This window comes from Choloepus didactylus, chromosome 15 (assembly GCF_015220235.1).
Source record: "Choloepus didactylus isolate mChoDid1 chromosome 15, mChoDid1.pri, whole genome shotgun sequence".
Lineage (NCBI taxonomy): Eukaryota > Metazoa > Chordata > Mammalia > Pilosa > Megalonychidae > Choloepus > Choloepus didactylus.
The window spans coordinates 33,295,495-33,320,166 of record NC_051321.1 but is presented as its reverse complement, the minus strand read 5'-3'; the positions used below and the strand labels follow the sequence as shown (position 1 = coordinate 33,320,166).

General features: G+C 36.4%; 1 protein-coding gene across 4 annotated transcripts in view; it reads right to left on the bottom strand.

Moving 5' to 3' along the window:
- The window catches only part of CHUK (component of inhibitor of nuclear factor kappa B kinase complex), a 63,088-nt gene continuing 38,416 nt past the window's right edge, over nucleotides 1–24,672 (bottom strand). The window contains exons 10-22 of one of the 4 annotated variants that reach the window (XR_005211943.1): nucleotides 18,738–18,932; nucleotides 17,678–17,780; nucleotides 14,673–14,796; nucleotides 14,087–14,238; nucleotides 9,812–9,873; nucleotides 8,669–8,778; nucleotides 7,949–7,998; nucleotides 5,437–5,533; nucleotides 4,936–5,083; nucleotides 4,250–4,383; nucleotides 3,418–3,652; nucleotides 2,130–2,229; nucleotides 1,197–1,234 (exon numbers count right to left, since the gene is read on the bottom strand). Coding sequence is in view for 3 of the 4 variants with exons in the window: in XM_037804772.1 (XP_037660700.1) it covers nucleotides 1,205–1,234; nucleotides 2,130–2,229; nucleotides 4,250–4,383; nucleotides 4,936–5,083; nucleotides 5,437–5,533; nucleotides 7,949–7,998; nucleotides 8,669–8,778; nucleotides 9,812–9,873; nucleotides 14,087–14,238; nucleotides 14,673–14,796; nucleotides 17,678–17,780; nucleotides 18,738–18,932 (1,305 nt within the window). In the remaining variant the exon portion in view is untranslated. Of the gene's footprint in view, nucleotides 1,235–2,129; nucleotides 2,230–3,417; nucleotides 3,653–4,249; nucleotides 4,384–4,935; nucleotides 5,084–5,436; nucleotides 5,534–7,948; nucleotides 7,999–8,668; nucleotides 8,779–9,811; nucleotides 9,874–14,086; nucleotides 14,239–14,672; nucleotides 14,797–17,677; nucleotides 17,781–18,737; nucleotides 18,933–24,672 lie in introns of all 4 variants that reach the window. The other 3 variants (XM_037804772.1, XM_037804773.1, XM_037804774.1) reach the window with 3 other exon arrangements.

Here is a 24,672-nt window from a genome sequence, read left to right as displayed (position 1 = left end):
GTAATTTAAAAATCATTTAATACACAAAATGAAAAACTGTTTTGAATACAAAAGCATTTCACATTTTTTTTAAAAAACAAGTAATACCTTCTAAATTACTTAACAGATGAAAGAGATCCACAATCCTTTATCTGAAACTATTGGGGCCAGATGTTTCAGAATTCTGAAATTTTCAGATTTTAGAAAAGTAATTCAGTGCATATGCCATATACTACATAACCCCCCCAGAAGAGTCTGTTGCAGCATCTCATAATCAAACACATCACGATTTCTGCAGCAAAATAAGAGAATATTCACACTAAATGGGATAAGTAGATTCAATATCAGTTCAGATTAAATTTGCAAGCAAATGAATTTTGTCACCAAGCCTATGAAAAACATTTTCAGAGCTTTTGGAATTTTGGAATTACAGATAAGGGAGTGCAGACCTTTATAAATTTATATGACAAGACATGAAAAAGCCTCTCAACAAATGACCCATTTTTACAAGAGGAAAAACAGATAAACGTACAAATATATTATAAATTAACGTGGGTGTCTTCTCTTTGATATTATTAAATGTACATCTTAAATACATATACATGTTAACAGTACACATAGCACATTTAACAAGATTTATAAGATTCAACTGTTATTAAAGACAGATGCACAGTCTTGACTGTCAAATGTGCAGTAAAATTGAAAATGGGATTAAACCAACGCCTTATGATGCCAGGAAGATCACCTGTTAAGTGCAACACAAGGACGTAAGAGTTTATTCTTCAAATTCAATTTTATTTGCAGCAGTCACTTCCACAGAAACACAAGTAGACACTTACTTTAACATGTATGTTAGTTGCGGTTTTCTTCTGTATATACAATACCACTTTTGGCCTTATGCCCAAAAGGCAAAACTTTAAAAGGCATTTTTTAATCAGTTAAATAAGTAATGTTTATACCAAATTTGGAGACAAGGGGATCACAATGATGTTCCTAAGTAGCTGTAGTATTTAAAGAAGTTCATTGACTTTTTATAAAATCCTGTTAGGAAGTTAAAATTAATCAAAATCAAAACATTGAGCTTGTAAAATCACGAGCAACTTCTGATCATAGCCATTTCTTCCATTGGCTGGTGTCTGCAGAATAGTTTCATGGGAGAAAAACGAATTTCCAACTTGTGCAGAGACAATTTCCATAAGTTTGGTGACAGTGAACAAGCAGCAGATCACTCTGTTAACCAACTCCAATCAAGATTCTAAAACCAGGCATGAAAAAGCTACAATTAGATGTTGTATAAGTAATAGCTATATGGGTGTTCATTTTTGCAAGCTTTCTGTATGTTTGATCATTTTATAGTAAAGAGTTGAAAAATCAAAAATATAAAAGCTACAATTAGAGAGTTTAGTTCCGAACAACTGATTGTACACTTTGGAGGATTGTACGTTATGTGACTATATCTCAATAAAGTTGCATTTAAAAAAGAAAACAGAGTTAATTTCCCTTATTTTTTGTTAATCTAAAAAAAACTTCAAAGACTTTTCATAAATATTTGAAGCAAATAATTATTCTTAATGAAAAAGAAGTATAAAAGTTGACATCATGATTAAATGTAGTAAAAATTAATTTAGTAAGCATTTTATTGTAGCTTCTCCAAGTTTTAACAAATCAATATTTCCACAATAACCAAATCTTCTGGGTTACAGAAGATTATTCTGTACAAAATTAACTATATAACTATATTTACAACTATAATAACTATATAAAATTAGCTATAACATAACACACATACTCATTTTATGTACAGCAGCCACCATTTTGAATTATTGTACAAATCTCACCCATCTTACTGGCAAAAATTGACTGCTGAAGCAAAATGGAATAAACCAATCAATTTCAGTGATTACAAATCAAAGAAAGCTCACCCCTCATTTAATTTGGCCAAAAATGCTACTGTTGAAGATTGTTGATGACATAATCCTAGTACAATGCCTGGGTAGCAGAGGATGGAAATTTGAGGTCCAGGATATTCTTCTGAATTTCTTCTATTTCCCATATGCATCCCAAATGCCAGATAAGGCTAGCATGGACAGTTAAACCCTTTGTACCCAATATACCAAAAAAAAAAACATCCATAAGCACACAAAACTTACCATCATACTACTGCCATGTTCCTCATTTGCTTCATGAATAATAGTGCTTAAATGGCCAAGAAAGTTCAAATTTTCTTCTATCATTTGTGCTAAAGTCTCCCTGTAGAATGAAAGAACAAGGCCTTTTCAAATTCAACAAAGGGGCTTATGAATTTCCTCCACTTTCTGGTCTTCTAGGTCAGGATGATCACTGTTCTTCCTTCAACCAGGACCCCAGAACAGCTGACTTCTGCAGTCCTAAGTTTCCTCATCCTTCTCACCCAGAGGCAGTGTCCTGCTTGTTCCTCCAAGCTGCTGCCTCTGCCCAGCTCTAATGATAAGAAGTCCACTATAACTCCAATCTGTTTTTTCTAAAACATAAGCAGCAAATAAATCCAACTTTTTTTCCTGAAAATGCTAAACTGGAGAAGAAAACCAAAGATCCTTATGGCATAGACAAATAAAAGACCTCTTCTTGTTAATATTCCCCTTTCCTAACATGTAGGGAGAAAAAAACCAGCATGCTTACTTCACAGACACAAATGTAGGAAAGAATATACAAAAGTACCATCTATTCTGCAGAGATCAGGGAAGGTGTAAAACTCTGGGTAGAAACTACAGATGGTAGCAATGAAAAGGAAAACAAGCAAGTTGACTCCTGAGGAGAGCAGAAGAAAATAGTGTGACATAAGAGCTGCCCAGAATATAAGTTTCCCTGGAAGTTTGCATTTGAAGGAGATCCTAATTCTGATTTCCACTCTCTGTGCCTTCCTCTTCCATATGGCCTCCATCTTCACCCTTTACCAACCCTCAGTCCCCACCTCTAAGAATCAGCTCTAGGCAATGGAAGATAACCACTATTAGCTTAAAACTAAATTTTGATTCAATTTTTAGTCACCATATGGAAAATTGAGGCCAAGGGTTCCTAATCCTTGGTGGGTAAGTACCATGGATATATTGTAATTGAAATCAGTTTTCCTTTATAATGTATTCCTACTAGAAAACACATTTAGAATTCCTGCCAGCTACACTTTTACAAAGAACCACAACCTCAAATTGGAAATTACCTGTTTAGAGGTGACATTTGTAACAATTAGCATTCCCTAGCAAACCTAAATGCCTTAATGAAAGCAAAAAATTAATAATGCATTAAATTTTATTTGCTTCAACTCAGATTAATGGAATATTTCCTGAAGTAATATAATCAAGTACTGCCTATGCGATAGCTATAGATGTATTACATTGGGCCAAATGTACATTGACCCCAAGAAATACCCTGGTACTTGCTTTCTTTAAAAAAATAAAATACCTGATATCAGCTTGCCTTCCTGCCATGTGCTTTTCTCTCATAAAAGTAGAGTACAGAATGTGCAACTGCATGACCTCCTGAGGAGTGATGTAACATGGCTGCACTTCTGCAAAACTAATTATGGGCAGAGTTTCCAGGAAGTGCTGGTGCTGTAGAGGTCTCCATGAGTTGTGAGAAAAGCGACAATACACAAGCTAGCAAAGAGCCACTGGCTCTGGATACGGCACATCTTATGCTGAGAAAATAACAGAAATGGATAGTCATTCAGCTTTTAGCACAAGAGTAGGAATTACTAAAAGAAAACACAGAGCTTCAAACTTGGGTTCTTATTGTAAAATTGACTTAAGGCTCTTGAAAAAGTGATTTTTTGAAATACTAAGTTATAAAATAGAGTAGATTAAACTCCACAATTTATTAGAAGAATAATCAAGTGTTTCAAAATGATAAATGCAAAAAGTTAGCAAAATCTCTCATACAGATAAATGGTTCAAGGAAGGAACATGGCTTGGGTAAAACAAATTGTTAAGCCAGTAAGAGAGAAAGAACTTAGAACTTGGGAGGAGTTCATAATAATAGCTAATAATTGCTGAATTTTTACTTTCCAAGCACTTCACATACATTGTCTCATTGAATTTTCAAAACAGTTTTATGAAATATTTCCATTTTACTGATGAGGATATGTGAACATTAAAAAGTCAAGTAAATTCCCCAAGGTTATTACAAACTCAAACCCTGGTTTATAATGCATCGAAGACTATGCCTTAACCACTATGCCTCATTCCTATCACTACTCTTGAAAACACAACTATCTATTGTGACAAAGTGAACCCACCCATCTTGAGGAGTTACCACGCATGACAGAGGATGTTCACGTTCTGCTGAAGTTGGGGGCAGCCATGCTGATGCCTGAGGGGTTACTGCACCTTCTAGACTAGATCCTATAAGAGACCGGGCAGAACTCTGTGTCTGAAGGGGAAAAAAAATCAAAAGATTATAGCAAGCATCTCTGTTGTTTATACAATTTCCTACCAGACCTGTAAGACTTGTATTTCCCTCACTACTTAAATGGACAACCAGAGTCTTTCTGTACAAAACTATTCCCACCTTTATACCACTACTAACTAACCTGCCCTTGGCTCCTTTCTTCATCAGATAAAGCCAGATATATCTGACCCTCTAACTACACTTTGGTTGGAGAAAAAAAAACCCAGCTAAACAAGGGTTGATTTCATTGAAGTCAGGCATATCAAACCCCAAATTAGGTTAGGATATCACAGTGGTCCAGGGCTGGGAGGAGTATAAAAATAAAGGAGACTGAAAAGGAGAGTGATAATGAAGGATGAACATGAAGTCCTGCATCTGAATCACTAGTCAGACACCAACAGAGAACATGAACAGAAAGTCAACACAAAATACTCAAGTCTTTAAGAGGACCTGGATCATGTTGATAAAAATCCCTTTTATAGAGAATAAGAGCCAATCCATATCACATTTAGAAATTCATTAATCATTACTTACACAGGCAATTTTAAGGAGATGCCATATTTCCTTCTGCCTCTTTCCCTGCATAAACATTACAGTATTGTCAGCTTCTTTGATGTTACTGAGGGCCACTTCCACCTTGGGGAGTAGATCGATAATCTTCTGCTTACAGCCCAACAACTTGCTGAAGAGATTAAATCAGTGTCAGACACTTACACATCTCCCAAGACTATGTACCATATTACCAAATCCAGCTGGGGCAATAAACCACAATCAGCATCAGATTTAATGACTGATCTCCAAAACAGGACACACAAGCATTATATATAAATGCATGCAGCTGTGGCCAAGCTACCCAACGCACTGCCAGAACTCTCCCTGGGACTATTATATTTACCAAAGAAAAATATGATACTTTGGAAGGCACATGACATAGATACCCTGGCTTTTCAACAGGATCTGAAATATATATGTGTGTGTGTGTGTATTTATATATATACATATATATATATATATATATATATTTTTTTTTTTTACCTCAGATGACCAAATAGCTCCTTGAGAACACGGTCCTGACTCTGCACAGTGTGCACAATGATCTTCACCATCTCTGTGCTGTCACTGTAGGAATGATCTATAAAAGACCTCAGTCAGTAAGAATAACCTCTTTTAAGCATGTGTATGCATCTCCATGATCAAATTTAGAACATTTTCATCACTCCAAAAAAGAAAGAAAAATAAGGAAACCCAAATCCTCCCATACCCCTGTCCCCACCTATTATTGACCCATAGTATTGGTGTGGTACATTTGTTACTATTAATGATAAGAGTATTAATATATTACTGTTAACTATAGTCCATAGTTTGCAATAGGTACATTTTACCCCTGTATTATTAACTCCTTGTAATAGTGTCACACATTTGCTCTAGTTAATGAAAGAACTTTTTATATTTGTACAGTTAATCACAGACATCATCCACCACAAGATTCACTGTGTTGTACATTCCCAGTTTTAACCTCTAACTTTCCTTCTGTTGACATAAGTCTCTAAACTTCCCTCTACCACACTCACACACTATTCAACACTGTTAATTACTCTCACAATAATGTGCTACCATCACTTTTGTCCATTTCCAAATGTTTAAGTTCAACCTAGTTAAACCTTCTGCACATATTAAGCAACCGCTCCCCATTCTTTAGCCTCATTCTATATCCTGGTAACCTATATTCTATATTTTATGTCTATGAGTTTACAAACTATAATTAATCCATATCAGTGAGATCATAAAATATTTGTCCTTTTGTGTCTGACTTCTTTCACTTAAAATAATACCCTCAAGATTCATCCATGTTGTTGCATGCTTCAGGACTTCATTCCTTCTTACTGCTAAAAAATATTCCATCGTATATATATACCACATCACCCTGCATTTTTGTATTATGAGGATGGCTTCTCTCCTTAAACCTCATAAGCCAACCTCTGCTAGCTTCAAATTTTTCCTCTGCAGCTTCCTCACCTCTCACCATTTATAAACTTGAGAAGAGTTAGGCCTTGCTCTGGATTAGGCTTTCGCTTACGGGAATGTTGCGGCTAGTTAGATCTTCTACCCAAACCGCTAAAACTTTCTCCCTATCAGCAATAAGGCTGTTTCACTTTCTTATCATTCATGTGTTCACTGGAGTAGCACTTTTAATTTCCTTCAAGAACCTTTCCTTTGTATTCACAATCTGGCTATTTGGCGCAAAAGGCCTACCTTTTGGCCTATCTCAGCTTTTGACATGCTTTCCTTGCTAAGCTTTATCATTTCTAGCTTTTGATCTAAAGTGAGAGACTAACAACTCTTCCTTTTCACTTGAACACTTAGAGACCACTGTAGGGTTAACTGGCCTAATTTCAATATTGTTTTGTCTCAGGGAATAGGGAATAGAAGAGGGAGAGAAACAGGGGAACTACCAGTTGGTGGAGCAGTCAGAACACAAACAACATCTATTAAGTTCATGGCACCCCAAAACAATAACAATAGTAACAACAAAAATCACGGATCACAGATCACCATAACAGATATAATAATGAAAAATTTTGAAATATTGCAAGAATTACCAATGTGTGACACAAAGAAACAAAGTGAGCACACACTGTTGGAAAAATGAAAAATGGCACCGACAGACTTGCTCAACACAGGGTTGCCAAAAACCTTCAATTTAAAACTTAAGGCTTTTTTTTTTAACAGTCTAGGTATACAGCAAAGTAGGGCAAAGACTCACCTCATTTCTTCTGTCACCCTTCAAAACAAATCAGTTTTTAACTAAAGGATAATACCTTACAGGTTCATAATACTTTACAGTTCTTAAAGCATTTTTGCAAACATTCTCAAATACAGTATCTCAACATACTAGCTGAGTTAGGAAAACTAGGCAGAAGGGGGAACTAAGGTTCCATTTTGCAGGAGTAACTGAGGTTCAGGGAGATTAGGTGATTTGTCTGAGGTGGCTTAATAAAGTGCCCAACCTAGAATCCAAGGCTTCCAATTCCCATTCCAGTGTTCTTTCCAGTAGTTCATGCTCTGTACCCAGCAGGTGCTCAAAAGGCATTGTTTGGCTAATAAACATTTGTTCAGTGACTAGTGTAGCTAGTCAGAAAATAAGGCATAGTTTTCAAGTTTTCTATACCTGAACTCTATAGCATCAAAATATCCAATCTCTCTAATCCTAAACAGTTCACAGAATACATCAGCATTTATTCTTTCCATCTTTCTACACATTTTCTTGCTTCCTCTTTCCTTCTCTGATTTCCTTTTCCCCCTCTTCCATTACTTCCTCTCACTTCCCTTTTAAAACGTTTCTTCCCCAAGTTTGTTACTCTCCCTTACTAATTTCTTAAGTTCTCACAAACTTAAAGCTGTTGTACTACAAACATCCAAATGGCAATACCAAAACTGGGATTGATTCTGCACTTGCTTAAAATCCCGTCCCCCAGATTTGTTAGCTAGTGATGGGTCCCTAAAATTCTGTACATCTATCAAATGTACTGTGATGAAAGTCTCTTACCTGAAGGTCTGTGCTTTAATTGCTTATACAGATCAATGGCACGCTGCTCCCTACAAAAGTAAAAACATGTTTCCATGTGTGAGGGCAATTCAATGACTATAATAATCTACAACTTGAAATGAACAACACTGATTACTTGGATAATGATCCCATTTTAAAGCAAGTACATATTGCCAATGAATATTTTCATTGCATAATAAGCAAGAGCATTTAATTGAGTAATAAGCAAGAATTATATAAGATCTTAAAAACAATTTTAATGTATTTGATATCTGCACTGATCTATCACCCACATAAACAACACCCCTGCACCAGAAATACTTAAATGGGCAAAAATCATGATTACAGAAGAAAATATGAAGTTCCTAATCCAAATACTTAGGAATTTAACCTCATTTAGGGCATTTCAGAGGCACTGGACTTTGGACCAAAAGTTTGGTAGGTAGAAAAATAGTTTGTAAGTTAGCATACTTGGAAAATTCTTCTTAACACTCACATGAAAAGATACTTTGATTAAAAAGGCAAAGAAGGTCAACCAGAGTTATTTCCAAAATTTTCTGTGCCTAAGAAAAAACTTCCCATTTAAATATGATGCCAATATATTTGGAGAAAGAAAAACTATAGAAAAGAACCATAGAGGCTTAATCTTCAAAATGTAAGCAGAACAATCTGCTACAAAAATTACAAACTCTAAGACCCACAACACAAGTACATTCTTACAGAGATTCCATCAAGTCTCCCTGACGTCTTCCATAGGGGCTCTTCTGTAGCTCCATGATTTCAGTGTGCAGAGACATGATCTGATCCTCTAGGTAGCCAATGACACCAACCTAAAATATGATGAAAAATAAAGGAAATAACAGGCTCACAACCCAACAACACAGAACAGAATGCAGACCTTAAGGACAGAGCATGACTTGCTGCTGCAATAGGAGAACTAAGTGATTTTACGAAACACGAACTTTTGTTAAAGCCTTTTTACCCTTCAGAGTCTGAAGCATAATCTTTCACATACAAACATACTTATTCCTATGCTTCTCTCTTTTCTCTCCTAGTAACAGTAAACTACTATCATTTGCTTTCTCCTTCTGAGAAGCAACAAGTTACTAACTAAAACGTTAGGTGTCACTAAAACAGAGAAAAAGAAACCACCAGAATCACTGGTATTACTTGCATTTCAGCGCTATGATTTTCACTGTCTCTTGTTCCTAACTGCATTGACAAGGACACAATGATCAAGACACTGACTTTCCCACCCTAGGATACCAACTGCTTCACTCATGTCCTCAACTTAGCCAATAAATTACATAAGCATTTAGGCACCAAGGAGAGCAACAATCTGGTGGGACCATGGACAGATGACCAGGGTGAAAAAGGAATCTGTTACATAGAGAATGATCTGTACCTAAGGTGATCATATAATTTACTGCATAATTTTGAAAGTGAAAGGAAATATTTATTGATAATTATGGCAAGACATCAGGTGTAAACTGGGATAGTCCCAGGTAAACCAGGATGTGCAGTCACCCTGTCTAAATCAGACATAAAAATAATAGTGATAACTACCATTATTACTAATGCACATTTAATCCTCACAACCTTTCTAAAAACAGTATTGTCCCCATTACAGAATAAGGAAACTGAAGCTCAGAGAGGCTAAGTGATTTGCCCAATGCCCCACTCCAAAGCCGCTATGCTTATCCACAAGGTACCTCCATCTATATACACAAAGCACCTACTAGATCTTTGTCAGATATTCAGGAATGAAATGAAAAACATTCTTTACATATCAAAACAAAAGGCAATTTCTAAGGGAAGTCTCAGGAATTCATAAGCACAGAAAATGAGCTCAGTGATTTTTACCTCAGCATAGTGAATGGCCTTTTCTTCCATTTCCTTCCATGCTTTCAACATTTTTTCTGAGGCTTAAAAAAAAAAATCTGAATTGGTTTTCTCAGAAATGGCCTTAGTTTATACAGTGTTTGATTTACAAAAACAAAACAAAACATGTTTATGTATTACATATATAGTCAAAGAAATTTTAATGAAATAATTACAATGTTTTGTCATTCACTACAATGCCTATGATACTATCACAAACAGAAATAAAATTTCAATCATGGGACCAGATCTAGCAGGTAAATTTATCCAACCAACCGGACCCTGCTGATCATTTATTCTGAGATACACCTATCTTGCTCAGGACAAGCATACAAACAGCAATTGTTTCTCACAAAAAGGAAGAAATACTGGTGATGACCCCTTCAGTTTATTCAAACATTACTCCGCTTTTTATGTTTCCTGAGTACCTCCGAAGGTAGTTAGGTTTAGAGCCAAATACTGAAAATTTGGAGGCTTTGTGTAATAAAAAACAGTGGGACTCCACAGAACTTGGAAAGAGATGAACCCTGGGATTATCTGAGTTTTTAATTGCAGCAAAGATTCCCCTGGCCAAGAAGTGATCCCAGTATAGACTTTGTACCTATTTTTAAAATGAGGTTAGAAATACAGATTCTTAAATCATTTCTATATTTTTTCTGGAGCCAAATAATTTTAGTCTAACTGTGAAAAAAAAATACTTAAAGTTGCTCAATTAAGAGTATACTAAACAAAATAGAATGAAAATTCAAAACAAATAAACATGGATTAATGATTTACGATGATTTGAGTTGTTCTGTCACTTGTTTTATACATATATATATATATATATTTTTTTTTTTTAATTGAGATTGTTCACATACCACACAACTATCCAAAGATCCAAAGCGTACAATCCATTGCCCATGGTACCATCATACAGCTGGGCATCCATCAACACAATTAATTTTTTTCAATTTTTAGAACATTTTCATTACTCCAGAAAAGAAATAAAGACAAAAACAGGAAACTCAGATCCTCCAATATCCCTAACCACCCCCCTCCATTATTGACTCATAGCTTTGGTATAGTACATTTGTTACTGCTGATGAATGAATGTTAAAATATAACTAACTGTAGTATATAATTTGCAATAGGTATATTTTTTTCTATATGTCTCTCTATTATTAACTTTTAGTTATAGTGTCATACATTTATTCTAGTTGGTGAGAGAAATTTCTAATATTTGTACAGTTAATCACGGACACTGTCCACCACAAGATTCACTGTTTATACATTCCTATCTTTTAACCTCCAACCTTCCTTCTGGTGACATACGTGACTCTCAGCTTACCCTTTCCACCACCTTCACACACCTTTCAGCACTGTTAGTTATTCTCACAACATGCTACCATCACCCCTGTCTATTTCCAAACATTTAAGTTCACCCTAGTTGAACATTCTGCTTATAATAAACAACCGCTCCCCATGCTTTAGCCTCATTCTATATCCTGGTAACTTATACTTCATGCTTATGAGTTTACATATTATAATTAGTTCATATCAGTGAGACCCTGCAATATTTGCCTTTATGTATCTGTCTTATTTCACTCAATATAGTGCCCGCAAGTTTTCTTCACCAGCCCATTTCTTTTAAGATGGTTTTGTCCACACACCATATATTACGTCCTAAGTAAACAATTGTTGGTTCCCTATATAGTCATGTATTTATGTATTTAGCACCATCACCGCTATCTATATAAGGACATCTCCATTCCTTCCACAAAGAAGGAAGAAGAGTCAAAGAAGGCAGAGAGACAAAAGAAAAAGAAAAGAGAAAGAGAGAAAAGAAAAAAAAAATGACAGCTAGAAAGCAACAAAAGGAAAGACAGCATTAACCTAAACTAGAATAAAGAGTAAGACAACTTCACCAATGAAATGCCAGGAGCCCCATACCCTGCCCCTATCCCACCCACCCATCCATATGCATTTACCTTTGGCATACAGCCTTTGTTATGTTAAAGGAAGCATAATACGTTTCCATCAATTATAGTCTCTAGTTTGCATTGATTGTATTTTCCCCCCAATCCCACCCTATTTTTAACAGCTTGCAATGTTGACATTCATTTGTTCTACTTCATGTAAAAACATATTTGTACCTTTTATTATAATCACTGGGCACCCTAGGTTTCCCTGAGTTACACAGTCCCAGTCTTTATCCTTCGTCTTTTGTTCTGGTGTCCCACATGCTCCCAACCTTCCTCTTTCCACCACACTCACAGTCACTTTTGTTAAGTGTATTTACATTGCTGTGCTACTATCTCCCAAAACTGTGTTCCAAACCTCTCACTCCTGTCTTTTCCTTTCTGTCTGCAGTCTTCCTTTAGTGTTTCCTGTAGAGCAGGTATCTTGTTTACAAACTCTGTCATTGTCTGTTTGTCAGAGGATATTTTAAGTTCTCCCTCATATTTGAAGGACAGTTTTGCTGAATATAGGATTCTTGGTTGGTGGTTTTTCTCTTTCAGTATCTTAAATATATCACCCCACTTCCTTCTTGCCTCCATGGTTTCTAGTGAGAAATCTGCACATAGTCTTATCAAGCTTCCTTTGTATGTGACGGATCACTTTTCTCTTGCTGCTTTCAGGATTCTCTATCTTTGATGGCTGATAATCTGATTATTAAGTGTCTTGGCATAGGCCTATTCAGATCTATTCTGTTTGGGGTACGCTGCACTTCTTGGATGTGTAATTTTACGTCTTTCATAAGGAGATGGGAAATTTTCATTATTTCCTCTATTATTGCTTCTGCCCCTTTTCCCTTCTCTTCTCCTTCTGGGACACCAATGACACGTGCATTCTTCCTTTTCGTTTTGTCCTTAAGTTCCTGGAGACATTGCTTGTATTTTTCCATTCTTTTCTCTATCTTTTCTTTTGTGTAGGCTTTCAGGTGTCTTGTTCTCCAGTTCCTGAGTGTTTTCTTCTGCCTCTTGAGATCTGCTGTTGTATGTGTCCATTGTGTCTTTCATCTCTTGTGTTGTGCCTTTCATTTCCATAGATTCTGCCAGTTGGTTTTTCGAACTTTCAATTTCTACCTTGTGTATGCCCAGTGTTTTCATTATACGGTTCATGTCTTTTGCCGTTATCTTCCCTAAACTTTTTGAACTGATTCAGTATTAGTTGTTTAAATTCCTGTATCTCAGTTGAAGTGTAAGTTTGTTGCTTTGACTGGGCCATAACTTTCCTTTTCTTAGTGCAGGCTGTAGTTTTCTGTTGTCTAGGCATGGTTTCCTTGGTTACCCCTACCAGGTTTTCCCAGACCAAATGAGCTTCCAGTCCCAGAAGGAAGAACTACTCAGTATCCAGTTTCCCTGAGGTTGTGTCTTAGAAATTGGCACACCCTGTGAGACCTCAGGTCACTGTCCTTTTCTGCCCAGCAGATAGCACCTGACAGCCTGTAACTCCAGACTGGTGTAAGGAGGTGTGGCCTGTGGCTGTTTTCCCCCAGGCTCTGGGGTCGGGGTCTGGTTCTGAATGAAAGGCGAATAGTAGAGCTGGGCCCCACCTCTTTCCTCTTAGGGAAGATAGAACCCCTATGGAGAGGTGATTAGCATTTGAATACTCTCTCTCTGCCTCTGCTATCTCCAACCTTGTCTGGGTCAGAGCTCTGGGAAATGAAAAAGGCTGCAGCTTTCTCCACTGAGCCAAAACAGAGGCAGAAAGCCCCCTTCAGGGCCAGTCCATGGCCACCCTCCAGCTCTCCAAGATCAGTCTTCACCCAAAGCCTCTGTCTGCTTGTTGGGGATTTGTACCTTGTATCAAGCAGTCCATGCTTGTTAATTAAAACCCCAGTTGGAGCTCAGCTGAGCTGTGTTCACTTGCTCAGACAGAGCTGCTCTTAGCACCACAAGGCTTTGCAACTCGAGCCATGGGGGGAGGGGCCTTCCAGCTTGGATCTGCAGTTTTTATTTACAGATTTTATGCTGCGATCTCGGGCATTCCTCCCAATTCAGGTTGGTGTATGATGAGTGGACGGTCACATTTGTTCTCCCACAGTTATTTCAGATTATTTACTAGCTGTTCCTGGTTGTTTATTAGTTGTTCCAGGGGGACTAACTAGCTTCCACTCCTCTCTATGCCACCATCTTAGATGAGTCTCCTGTCTCTTGTTTTAATGTGACTATCTCAATAAGTAAAAATAACTGGCTAAGGGTCAGAAGGCATGACAGCAGATAGCTTCAAGAGACTAGACACTCCTTGCACACACATTGCCCAAACACTTACATATCCCATAAGTCATCTGCTCACTATATCTCTCCAAGTCAAGCTGAATGCTTTTGTGAAAAAACTCCAATTTAGCTTTCAATTGCTGAGATGCTGAGATCAACGTATTCTTCATTTTTGTCAAGTTAGCATTATATCTAAGAAGACTTAACCTAAATCACAGCCCAAGGAAAAAAAAAAAAAAGATATTAGCATTTCAGAAACAAAACATTGGACAAAAATTTAAAAACATAAATTGCCATAAGCTCAAAGCATAAGTTTCTATTATCAATCTATGAGAAATAGCTGATCTCTAGAATCTGGTTTCCAAAAAACTTCTTGCCTGTGATTTTCTATAATAAAACAAATTCTATAATAAAACAATCTTCTTACACTAGAACCATTCAGGAACTTCTCTCAAGCCATTGCAACTGGATAGTTTCAGACCATTAGTAAGAATTCTTTAAGTCTGATCAGAATGTTACATTTCAAACTGGCCCAATATTTTGGTAATGCATAGAATAATGACGGGTGAAAACTAGTAAGATTAATTCCTGAGCATACAGTGCACATGAAGTTGTATTTATAAACAACAGAATCTGCTTACATTGCTGCTCTCTGTCCCTGAAAGAGCCTGCTGTAGTCTTCTTTTAGCCCAGATACATAGTGCACTGCTTCAGCCCATACTTTACGCAGCTGTATAATTGGTAGCTGTATTTTGCTGTCCTGTACTATATGTAAGAAGATAGGAAAAAGAGGAGAGGAATTATTTTTTAAGATCTTAAGAGCTCATTTATCATTCTCTTTCATTTTCTTGGCCATGCAAATCACATTTCCATAGATGCTAGAAAGAATCACTTGTTACCATTTATATATGTACTGAGCAACTTCAATACAAGTCCTGTTCGAGGTACAAGGTAGAAATACAAAATGAAAAATTCATAACCACTACCCTCACAGAGCTTGCAATTATTCCTTTTCTGCTCGGGGAGGAAAACTCTTTTTTTCCCCCACTAATACAAATTCTTAATTTCTATCAAGTTTCATCTCCACACTCCATCAGCCTTTCCTGCCTCTGAGTAATAAATTTCATCTCCTGGACCACCAAGACAGTTTCAGGAAAACATGGAGAGTCAATGGCAAATTAATAAGATATAGTTTTTTCTCAAAGCCAAACTATGAAATTATCTATTTATGACTATTTCTTGCCTTTCTTTGATGAAGGAAATACTGTTTTTCTAAACCATGTTAGGTATGTTGAGTTCAATGGGATTTCATTGTAACCTTATGAAATTTTCCAAGATGAAAGAGATTCACCCTATCTTTGAGATGGCAGGTATATCCTCTGCTATTCTTTTCCAGTGAGAACCTTCAGAGAAAGGTTAGGCAAAACCTGCCACACTACTATTCATACTGGCAAAAACACATTATCTGATGCAGACTTTTAAAAAATAAAGCTAAGTATGTGGAAACATATTTTCTCCCCTATAATTATTAGTAGCCTCAATTAATCTTTCTTCTATTCCTCCATACCAACACTTCCTCCTGTGGCTTCCTACAAAAGACCAAAAAAAAAAAAAAAAAAAAAAACACTTAAAAAGAAGTCTAGGCAAAAAGTAGATGAATAATAGGGAGGGATGGGGGGTATGGGATGTTTTGGGTGTTCTTTTTTACTTAACTTTTTAATTCTTATTCTTTTTTTTGTGTGTGGTAATGAAAATGTTCAAAATTGAATGTAGTGATGAATGCACACTATATAATGGTACTGTGAACACTGCTTGTATGCTGTGGATGATTGTATGGTATGTGAATATAGCTCAATAAAATTGAATTAAAAAAAAAAAAAAAAGAAGTCTAGGGGAAGGAAGTTAACCAAAACAACAAAATATCAAATAATTAAAAAAAAAAGTCTGAGAAGGCCTAAAAGAAACACTGCCAAGTAGCAACAGGCAAAACTAATGCCCAGATCTTGGTTTCAAATACCTTCTCTAATAAAAGGAACCAGGGTTCCTTAGAGAAATGGCTGATACTAGGAAGTGTTAACTGCTTCTCCCATACCCCCATCTCCTACAAATGCACAATGATGTGGTCTGTTAAAGGAACATAGGAGCCAAGTCAAAGAGCTCCCAATGCCAAAGCCAGAACAATTTGAGCAACAAAAAGCAAAACAAAACAAAAAACTACTACTGGATTATAAGACAAAGTTTAAAAGTGAGTCCATATGATATAAATGATTGAGTAAATTAATAAATGGGAGAGAATAGACAAATTTCCCAAGCAGAAGAATCCACATAAATTATACAGTTACTTAACCCTAAAGAAAGGTGAGTATAACTCCCCATTTCTTAAGTGTGGGCATAGCACAGTGACTTCCTTCTAAAGATTACAATATGGAAATAGGGGGGTGTGAAGATTAACTTTACAGCAGAGAGACATAAAACACTATCTCAGTCAGACTCTCAAGGTCAACAACAGTCACAAATCATGTTTATGGTATATACCCTTAATATGACATGATAAAAATGGGCACTTTATTCTGTGATCTTTTTCTTAAAATCCATAACCCCAGTCTAATCATGAGAGAAAAAAAATCAAATTCCAATAGACATGCTACAAAACATGTGACCAGTATTCCTCAAAAATGTAAAGGTCATCAAAAACAAGGGAAGTCTGGGAAGTTGTCAAAGCCAAGAGGATCCTAAGGAGACATGACAACTCTAAAAGTAATGTAGTATCCTGGATGGGATCCTAGGCCAGAAAAAGGACGTTATATTAAAAACTAAGGAGATCTGAGTAAAGTATGGACTTCAGTTAATAACAATGTATCGACAATGGTTTCATTAATTATAATAATGTATTACACTAATAAAAGATGTTAACAATACAGAAAACTGTGTGGTGGGGGAACTGGCAATAAAAGAACTCTACTGTTTGTTCAATTTTTTGGTGACTCTACAATTGTTCTAAAATGCCTATTAATAATAATAGTAATAATAAATGTCTGAGGCAGGGGGAATTGACTGGAAAGTGACATGAGGGAACATTCTCTGATGAAGGAACATTCTATATCTTGACTATGGTGTTGAATTACACAGGTATATACATTTGTCAAAAATCACAGAACTATAGGATCTATGCATCTTACTGTCTTAAACTACATATTCAATGAAAAAAAAATCCAAAAGAAAACTAATAAAAAGCTAACAGAGAGGAAAGATTCTTGTTCCTTTGTTCAATCTTGTCTTTGAAATGTTGTACTTTAGTTTTGGTTAGACATAAATTGGTCAAACACTTAACTCCTTCAAAAGAAGTAAATATTCTTCTCACTGCCTAAATTAAAACATTTGAATACTAAACAGTAGGATAAAATGAAATAAATATTTGAACATGTTGAGATAATGATTTAACTAATAGTGGACACTCTCATTGTCCTATCTGTAAGAGCCCTATCCTCAGCAAAATAAGCCTTCTTATCTGGTCATGACTCAAAATCTAACTTTTGACCCTCCAAACTGAAGTAATGAAAGATACAGACTATTCCTACTAATGAGGTTGAGAGTCAAAATTACATTATTTCAGGTAGAAGCTCAGGAGTAAATAGACTATACTTACCAATATAATTTACACAGTCAGATAAACTTCTGGAGGCAAATGGCCCTTCATATACAGTCTTACTTTTATCAAACAAATAAACCATATAGCTATCACAGCCTCTCTGAAACAAAGAAGCAAACAATTACAATTCTTCTCAAAGATCACTGAAAATCCTAGATTCTCTAAATACTTAAGCACCAGAATTTCCTATTTTGAAATGTAAAGAAGTAGTAGTTAATGTGCATTAGCATACATCCTACAGACTTAGGGTCTAAACTTTTGTTTAGAGGGAGAAGGGGATAAATAACTTGGTATGGGCTAAAAGAGAAAAACAGTTAACAGACCCCTAAAGGGACAAAAGCAAAAGTCAAAACTACCTATAGCCACACAATGGGGAAACTATTCCACAATCAAAAGGAATGAAGTTCTGACATTCTATGACATGCCTAAAACTCAAAAACATAAAGCCAGACACAAGAGATTACATATTGTATGACTGCATTTATATGAAATGCCCAGAAATGCCAAACTTATAGTAATAGAAAGTGGGTTAGTAGCTGCCTGGGGCCAGCAGAATGGGGACTAACAGTTAATGGGCCTAAGAGATTTTATTCAGATGAAGGAAATGTTTTAAAAGTGATTTATGGTGCTGCCTGCACAAAAATCATTTGACTTTGGTGGATTATGAGACATGTAAAAATATGTCTCAATAAAGTCATAAAAAGAAAAATGGAAAAAAAAAAAGTCATGACCACAATCATATTTTACTATCCACATATCCTCAGACAGGACAGACTGATCTAATTTCAAAGTTCTAGGTTTCAAGTACAAGAAGGAAAGAAATAGAACTGGGCATCAAAAAGAAAGTCATACAAAGTTCAAAACAAACCAATGTCTCATTTCTATCTTTTTCCACTTTGCAAAGCAGTAGAGTAACAACTAGGATAAAACTAAAAATTATAAGGTATGTAACACTCCCCAAGGGATCCCAAGTATGCATCAAAAAATGTAGCATGCGCAACCTTTCTGTGCAAACTGATTTTTTATATATACTCTAGATATATAAGAATTCTCTTACGACTCCATCTAGAACACACTGAGAGGCTGGTTTCCGAGGATCAAGAGAGATTCCTGTCTCTGAAAGAAGCTCTTGAGAACCAGTATTTATTCCGGTTTCACGTTCAATACGAGACTGCAGTGAATGAAGACTTTCATCAGGTGGCAACAAAAAAGAAATAATCTTTGCAGAAGTCATATTTAGAATGTGTACTATCTGTATAATAAAAAAAAAAGATAAATGATTATCAATCACTTGCTACTCAAAAGACCACAGGGCTAGGTATCAAAAGAGGAACATGAGCATAAGATATCATCTCTGTACTACAGAGGGTTCAGTCATTATCTAAAGTGAGATTTTCTTGTATAATATAAAAGACCATGAAAATCAAAGTGTAGAGTTTAATTTTCTACTGCCAATGGAGGTTTAGTTCCAACAAATAAAATTTCAAAGTACTTAAGGATGTAACAAAATCAGAATAAAAATTCCAATTCACTAAAGCAACACATTTATTCTAAGAAACATTTTATGAGACTTGAAGGGAAACATTCCCATTTATGAAGTTGAGTGGTAGTAGGATTGGCAACCACTGTGGAAGACAGTTTGACATTTCCTCAGGAAGCTAAATATAGAATTACCATATGACCTGGCAGTCCTGCTACTAGGTATATAGCCAGAAGAATTGAAAGCAGGGACTCAAACAAATATTTGCCCACACTGATGTTCATGGCAGTATTCACAATTGCCAAAAGATGGAAGCAACCCAGGTGTCCATCAAAGGATGAATGGATAAACAAAATGTGGTATATACATATGATGGAATATTATTTATCTGTAAAAGGGAATGAAGTCCTGATGCATGTGACAACATGGATAAGAACATTATGCTCAGTGAAATAAACCAAACACGAAAGGGCAAATATTGTTGATCCCACTGATACGAACTAATTGTAATACGCAAACTCATAAGAGTTAGAATCTAGAATACAGGTTACCACGAATAGACTGGAGGTAGAGAAAGGGGAGCTGAGGCTTAATTTGTACAGAATTTCTATTCTGATTGATTGTAAAGGCTTAGAAATGGAGTGGTGGGTGATAGTAGCACATTACCATGAGTGCAATTAACAGCACTGAATTATGTATGTGAATGTGGTTAAAGGGGAAGTTTTGGGTCATCTATGTTACCAGAATGATAGAAGACAGAACATGGGACTGTATAACCAGTGTAACCCTGATGTGGACTATGGATTGGGGTTAATAGTACAAATATAAGAATGCTCTTTCACGAATTATGACAAATTGTGTGATATTAATTCAAGATGTTAATAACAGGGTGGTATATGGGGGAAAAACACACCTAATGTAAACTATGGCCCTATAATTAATAGTGCTATTTTAACATTCTTTCATCACTTGTAACAAAGGTGCCACACTAATGCAAAGTGTCAACAAGAGGGGAGTATATGGGGAATGCTGTATTTTTTAAACGACTTTGGGAACCTACAAGTTCTCTAATTAAAAAATAATAATACTTAAATAAAAAAAAACCATTTGGCTAAGTGAAAGAAACTAGATGCAAATTACTACATATTGTATGATTCTATTTATATAAAATGCTGATCTACTAAAATCTATAGAGACAAAAATAGATCAGTGGTTATGTAGGGCTGGAGGACAGACAGATTGAGGTGACTGCTAAGGGATATGGGGTTTTCTTTTTGGAGTAATGAAACTGTTCTAAAATTGATTGTGGTGATAAATACACCACTCTGTGAATATACTAAAAATCACTGATCATACACTTCGGATGGACTGTATGGTATGTGAATGTTATCTCAATAAAAACTGCTTTTTCAAAAAAAAGTTGTTCAGGATCACACTGCTGATAACTGGAAGAGCTCGGATCTGAACTCCTATCTGTCTGACTGCCTCATGTTGCCTCAAGAAAGAATCATCTCATGGAAGAGCTTGGTCTCTCAACAGTAAAAGCACTGTTACACTCATTTTTCAGATTAAGCCAAATCTCAGAGCAGTTAAATGACTTGCCTACGGGCCCAAAGTTAGATATGAAACAGTCTTAATGTTCTCACTTAAAGTCCCATTGAAAGCAGCCTTCTGCAGTCCAAATGAGCAAGAGGCTGAATCAGGTGGGCTCTTTTCAGGTAACCAAGAACGGTCATAGAGTTGACGTCAAACTTTTGAACACAATACAATTTTTTTAATACAATTTTATTGAGATATATTCACATACCAGATAATCTTCATGGTATCATCATACAGTTGTACATTCATCACCACAATCAATTTTTGAACATTTTCAATACTCCAAAAAAAAAAATAAGAATAAAAATAAAAAAGAACAGCTAAAACATCCCATACCACTTATCCCACTCCCCCCGCCAATTATTTATTTATTTTTGTCTTTATTTTCTTACTCATCTGTCCATATACTGGATAAAGGGAGTGTCAGTTGCAAGGTTTTCACAATTACACGGTCACACCATAAGAGCTATATAGTTATACAATGAACTTCAAGAATTATAGTTCAACAGTTTCAGGTATTTCCTTCTAGTTATTCTAATACACTAAAAACTAAAAAGGAATATCTATATAATGCATAAAAATAACCTCCAGAATGACCTCTCGACTCTATTTGAAATCTCTCAGCCACTGAAACTTTATTTTGTTTCATTTCTCTTTCCCCTTTTGGTCCAAGAAGGTTTTCTCAATTCCACAATATCAGGGCAGGTTCATCCCCAGGAGTAATGTCCCTCATTGTCAGGGAGATTTACACCCCTGGGAGTCATGTCCCACATTGGGGGGTGGGGGGGTTGGAGTGAATTTACCTGCAGAGTTGGCTTAGATAGAGAGGCCACATCTAAGCAACAAAAGAGGTTCTCTTAGGGTAACTGTTAGACATAGTTATAAGCAGGCTTTGCTTCTCCTTTGCAGGAGTAAGTTTCTTAAGGGTAAGTTCCAAGATCGAGGGCTTGGCCTACTAAATTGACAGTTCCCAATACTAGCAAAAATATCAGGAATTCCCAGGTGGGAAAGTTTAATATTTCCACATTTTCTCCCAGTCCCTCAAGGGGGCATTGCAAATACTTTTTTATTCTCTGCCCAAATTACTCTGGGATGTATTAGGGCATCACACTAACTTGTACAAACCAAAAAGATCTCACTTCCTATTCAAGGTTCTATGTAATTATGGTGTTCAAATAAACTGATCATACAAGTTAAATTAGATAGTGTGCTACAGAAAATATAAATTTTGCACCAAATAAACATCTCTTCCTTTGGTCTCACATAGAAGTTGAAGTTTTAAAATACAGTCAATATTGTCCTTTACCCTTTAGTCTGATTTGCCTTAGTCCTAACGAGATCAGCTTCATTCATATCTCTAACTGAAGTCTGATGATCTCTTTTTTAACAGTTGTTGTATGGGGTAATGCTGACTTTCATAGCTGCAGAACTCTAGCTCTGAGTCTCAGGTGTCACACAGATACCTGAAGTTCCAAGAAATGACCAGGTTATACACAAAGAGCTCAGCATCTCAGAATTTAGAAATAACCATAACAACTCAGGAATCGACATGACTGCTGTAAGAGTTTACAATCTAGGAACCTTTACAATAAGCCTTCTCCTGTTAACCTATGCTCTTGAATTCAATTCTCAGAATTCCCACATTATATTTAGTCCAAATTAGTGAGGCACTAAAATATTTGTCTTTTTGTTTCTGGCTTACTTCATTTAACATACTGTCCTTAAGGTTCATTCACCTAGTTGCATGCCTTACAACTTTATTCCTTCTTGCAGCTGCTCAATGAACACAATATGATCCTTTTTTCATGCAAACTCCAAATGCCATAACAGAATTGCCATTATTTTTCTCAGCAGATTATTAAGATGTTTTCCTTTAACACATAATAATCCTTTATGCTTAAGGGAGGTGGGAGTGGGAGTGGGGGTAGGCAGGGTTGAGAATCTTCAAAATCAACAAAGACTTAAGAAACAAGCATACCAACTGAGAACTTTCATACCTTTCTAGCCTAGGCAGTTTTCACACTTTGACAGCTGCCACTGACAGCAATAGCAGAAACTTAGGGTGAAAATCCTGAAGCAGACATTGACTTTTAGACAGGGTAAATGTCAAACTAGTGTAAGTGATCATGGCATCCTACTCACCAAAGCTCTGAGCCAGATGGGAGCAAAAGAAAGAAGAAATACAATTTAAATTTATCTATTTGTTCAATGAAATATTTAATGAATGCCTATATGGTACATACTATTAAGTGTGTTGTGGTGGTGGTAGTGGGCATGCAAATTAAGTAACTTATGATCCTCGCCCTCTATAAGACTATGGTCAAACAGAAGATATCAAGTCATACTAAGAAAACTAAAATACAAGGCAAAATGTGATAGATACTATGATAAATGTGAAGTATTATGCAGAAGCCTTATGAGATTGCTTGGTACAAACAAGAGGGCATTTAATGAAGGGGGAACTATTTGTGCCAAATCTTTTGAAAAGGAATAAAGATTGGAATGAGAAAAGATTGTAAGGAGAAAGTTTCTTCTAGGCAAAAAACTCAAGGTAGGCAGAGGTAGAAATGGATGAGTATAATGAGAGACTATAAGTAATTCAAATTAATATAAGTAGTTTCAATGTACCTAAAATGGTGTCCCTTTAGGGCAGAATGGGAGATAAGGTTGAAAGTATAGGTTGAGATGAGATCAGATAAGATCTGAATATCACTGCAAGGCTTTGGACTTTAAAGCAACAGTGAACTATAGAATGTTTTTTAACTTGAGAAGCTGACAAGCTCAGAATACATTATCTGACAGAATAATTGCATATGTAGATTGAAGGAGAAGGAATCGTATAAGACAGTCAAAGGTTCCAACCTAGGTAAAAGGGAAGGTGATGGTGTAAATACGAGTCATAGGAAAAGATATAGAAGAAGAGATTTAGGGAGGTAGATGTGCTCAATTTTTAATATATTGAGTCTTAGATGCCAGTATAGTCATATAGTAGTTATAAATACTCAGCAGAAAGCCACAACTGGGGAGATAAATTTGGGAGTTATGCATATACAGTTTATAGCTAAAGCTATAGACCTGAAAAATTGACAAAGAAAAGAAAGGAGGGCGGGGCAAGATGGCGGACTGCTGGGCTGTATGTTTTAGTTACTCCTCCAGGAAAGTAGGTAGAAAGCCAGGAACTGCGTGGATTGGACACCACAGAGCAATCTGACTTTGGGCATACTTCATACAACACTCATGAAAACGTGGAACTGCTCAGATCAGCGAAATCTGTAAGTTTTTGTGGCCAGGGGACCCGCACCCCTCCCTGCCACGCTCAGTCCCATGGGAGGAGGGACTGTCAGCTCCGGGAAGGATAAGGGAGAACTGCAGTGGCAGCCCTTATCAGAAACTCATTCTACTGATCCAAACTCCAACCATACATAGACTGAGACCAGACACCAGAGAATCTGAGAGCAGCCAGCCCAGCAGAGAGGAGACAGGTATAGAAAAAAACAGCACGAAAAACTCCAAAATAAAAGCAGAGGATTTTTGGAGTTCTGGTGAACATAGAAAGGGGAAGGGTAGAGCTCAGGCCCTGAGGCTCATATGCAAATTCCGAAGAAAAGCTGATCTCTCTGCCCTGTGGAACTTTCCTTAATGGCCCTAATTGCTTTCTCTCTTAGCATTTCAATAACCCATTAGATCTCTGAGGAGGGCCTTTTTTTTTAATCCTTTTTTCTTTTTCTAAAACAATTACTCTAAGAAGCCCAATACAGAAAGCTTCAAAGACTTGCAATTTGGGCAGGTCAAGACAAGAGCAGAACTAAGAGAGCTCTGAGACAAAAGGCAATAATCCAGTGGCTGAGAAAATTCACTAAACACCACAACTTCCCAAGAAAAGGGGGGTGTCTGCTCACAGCCATCATCCTGG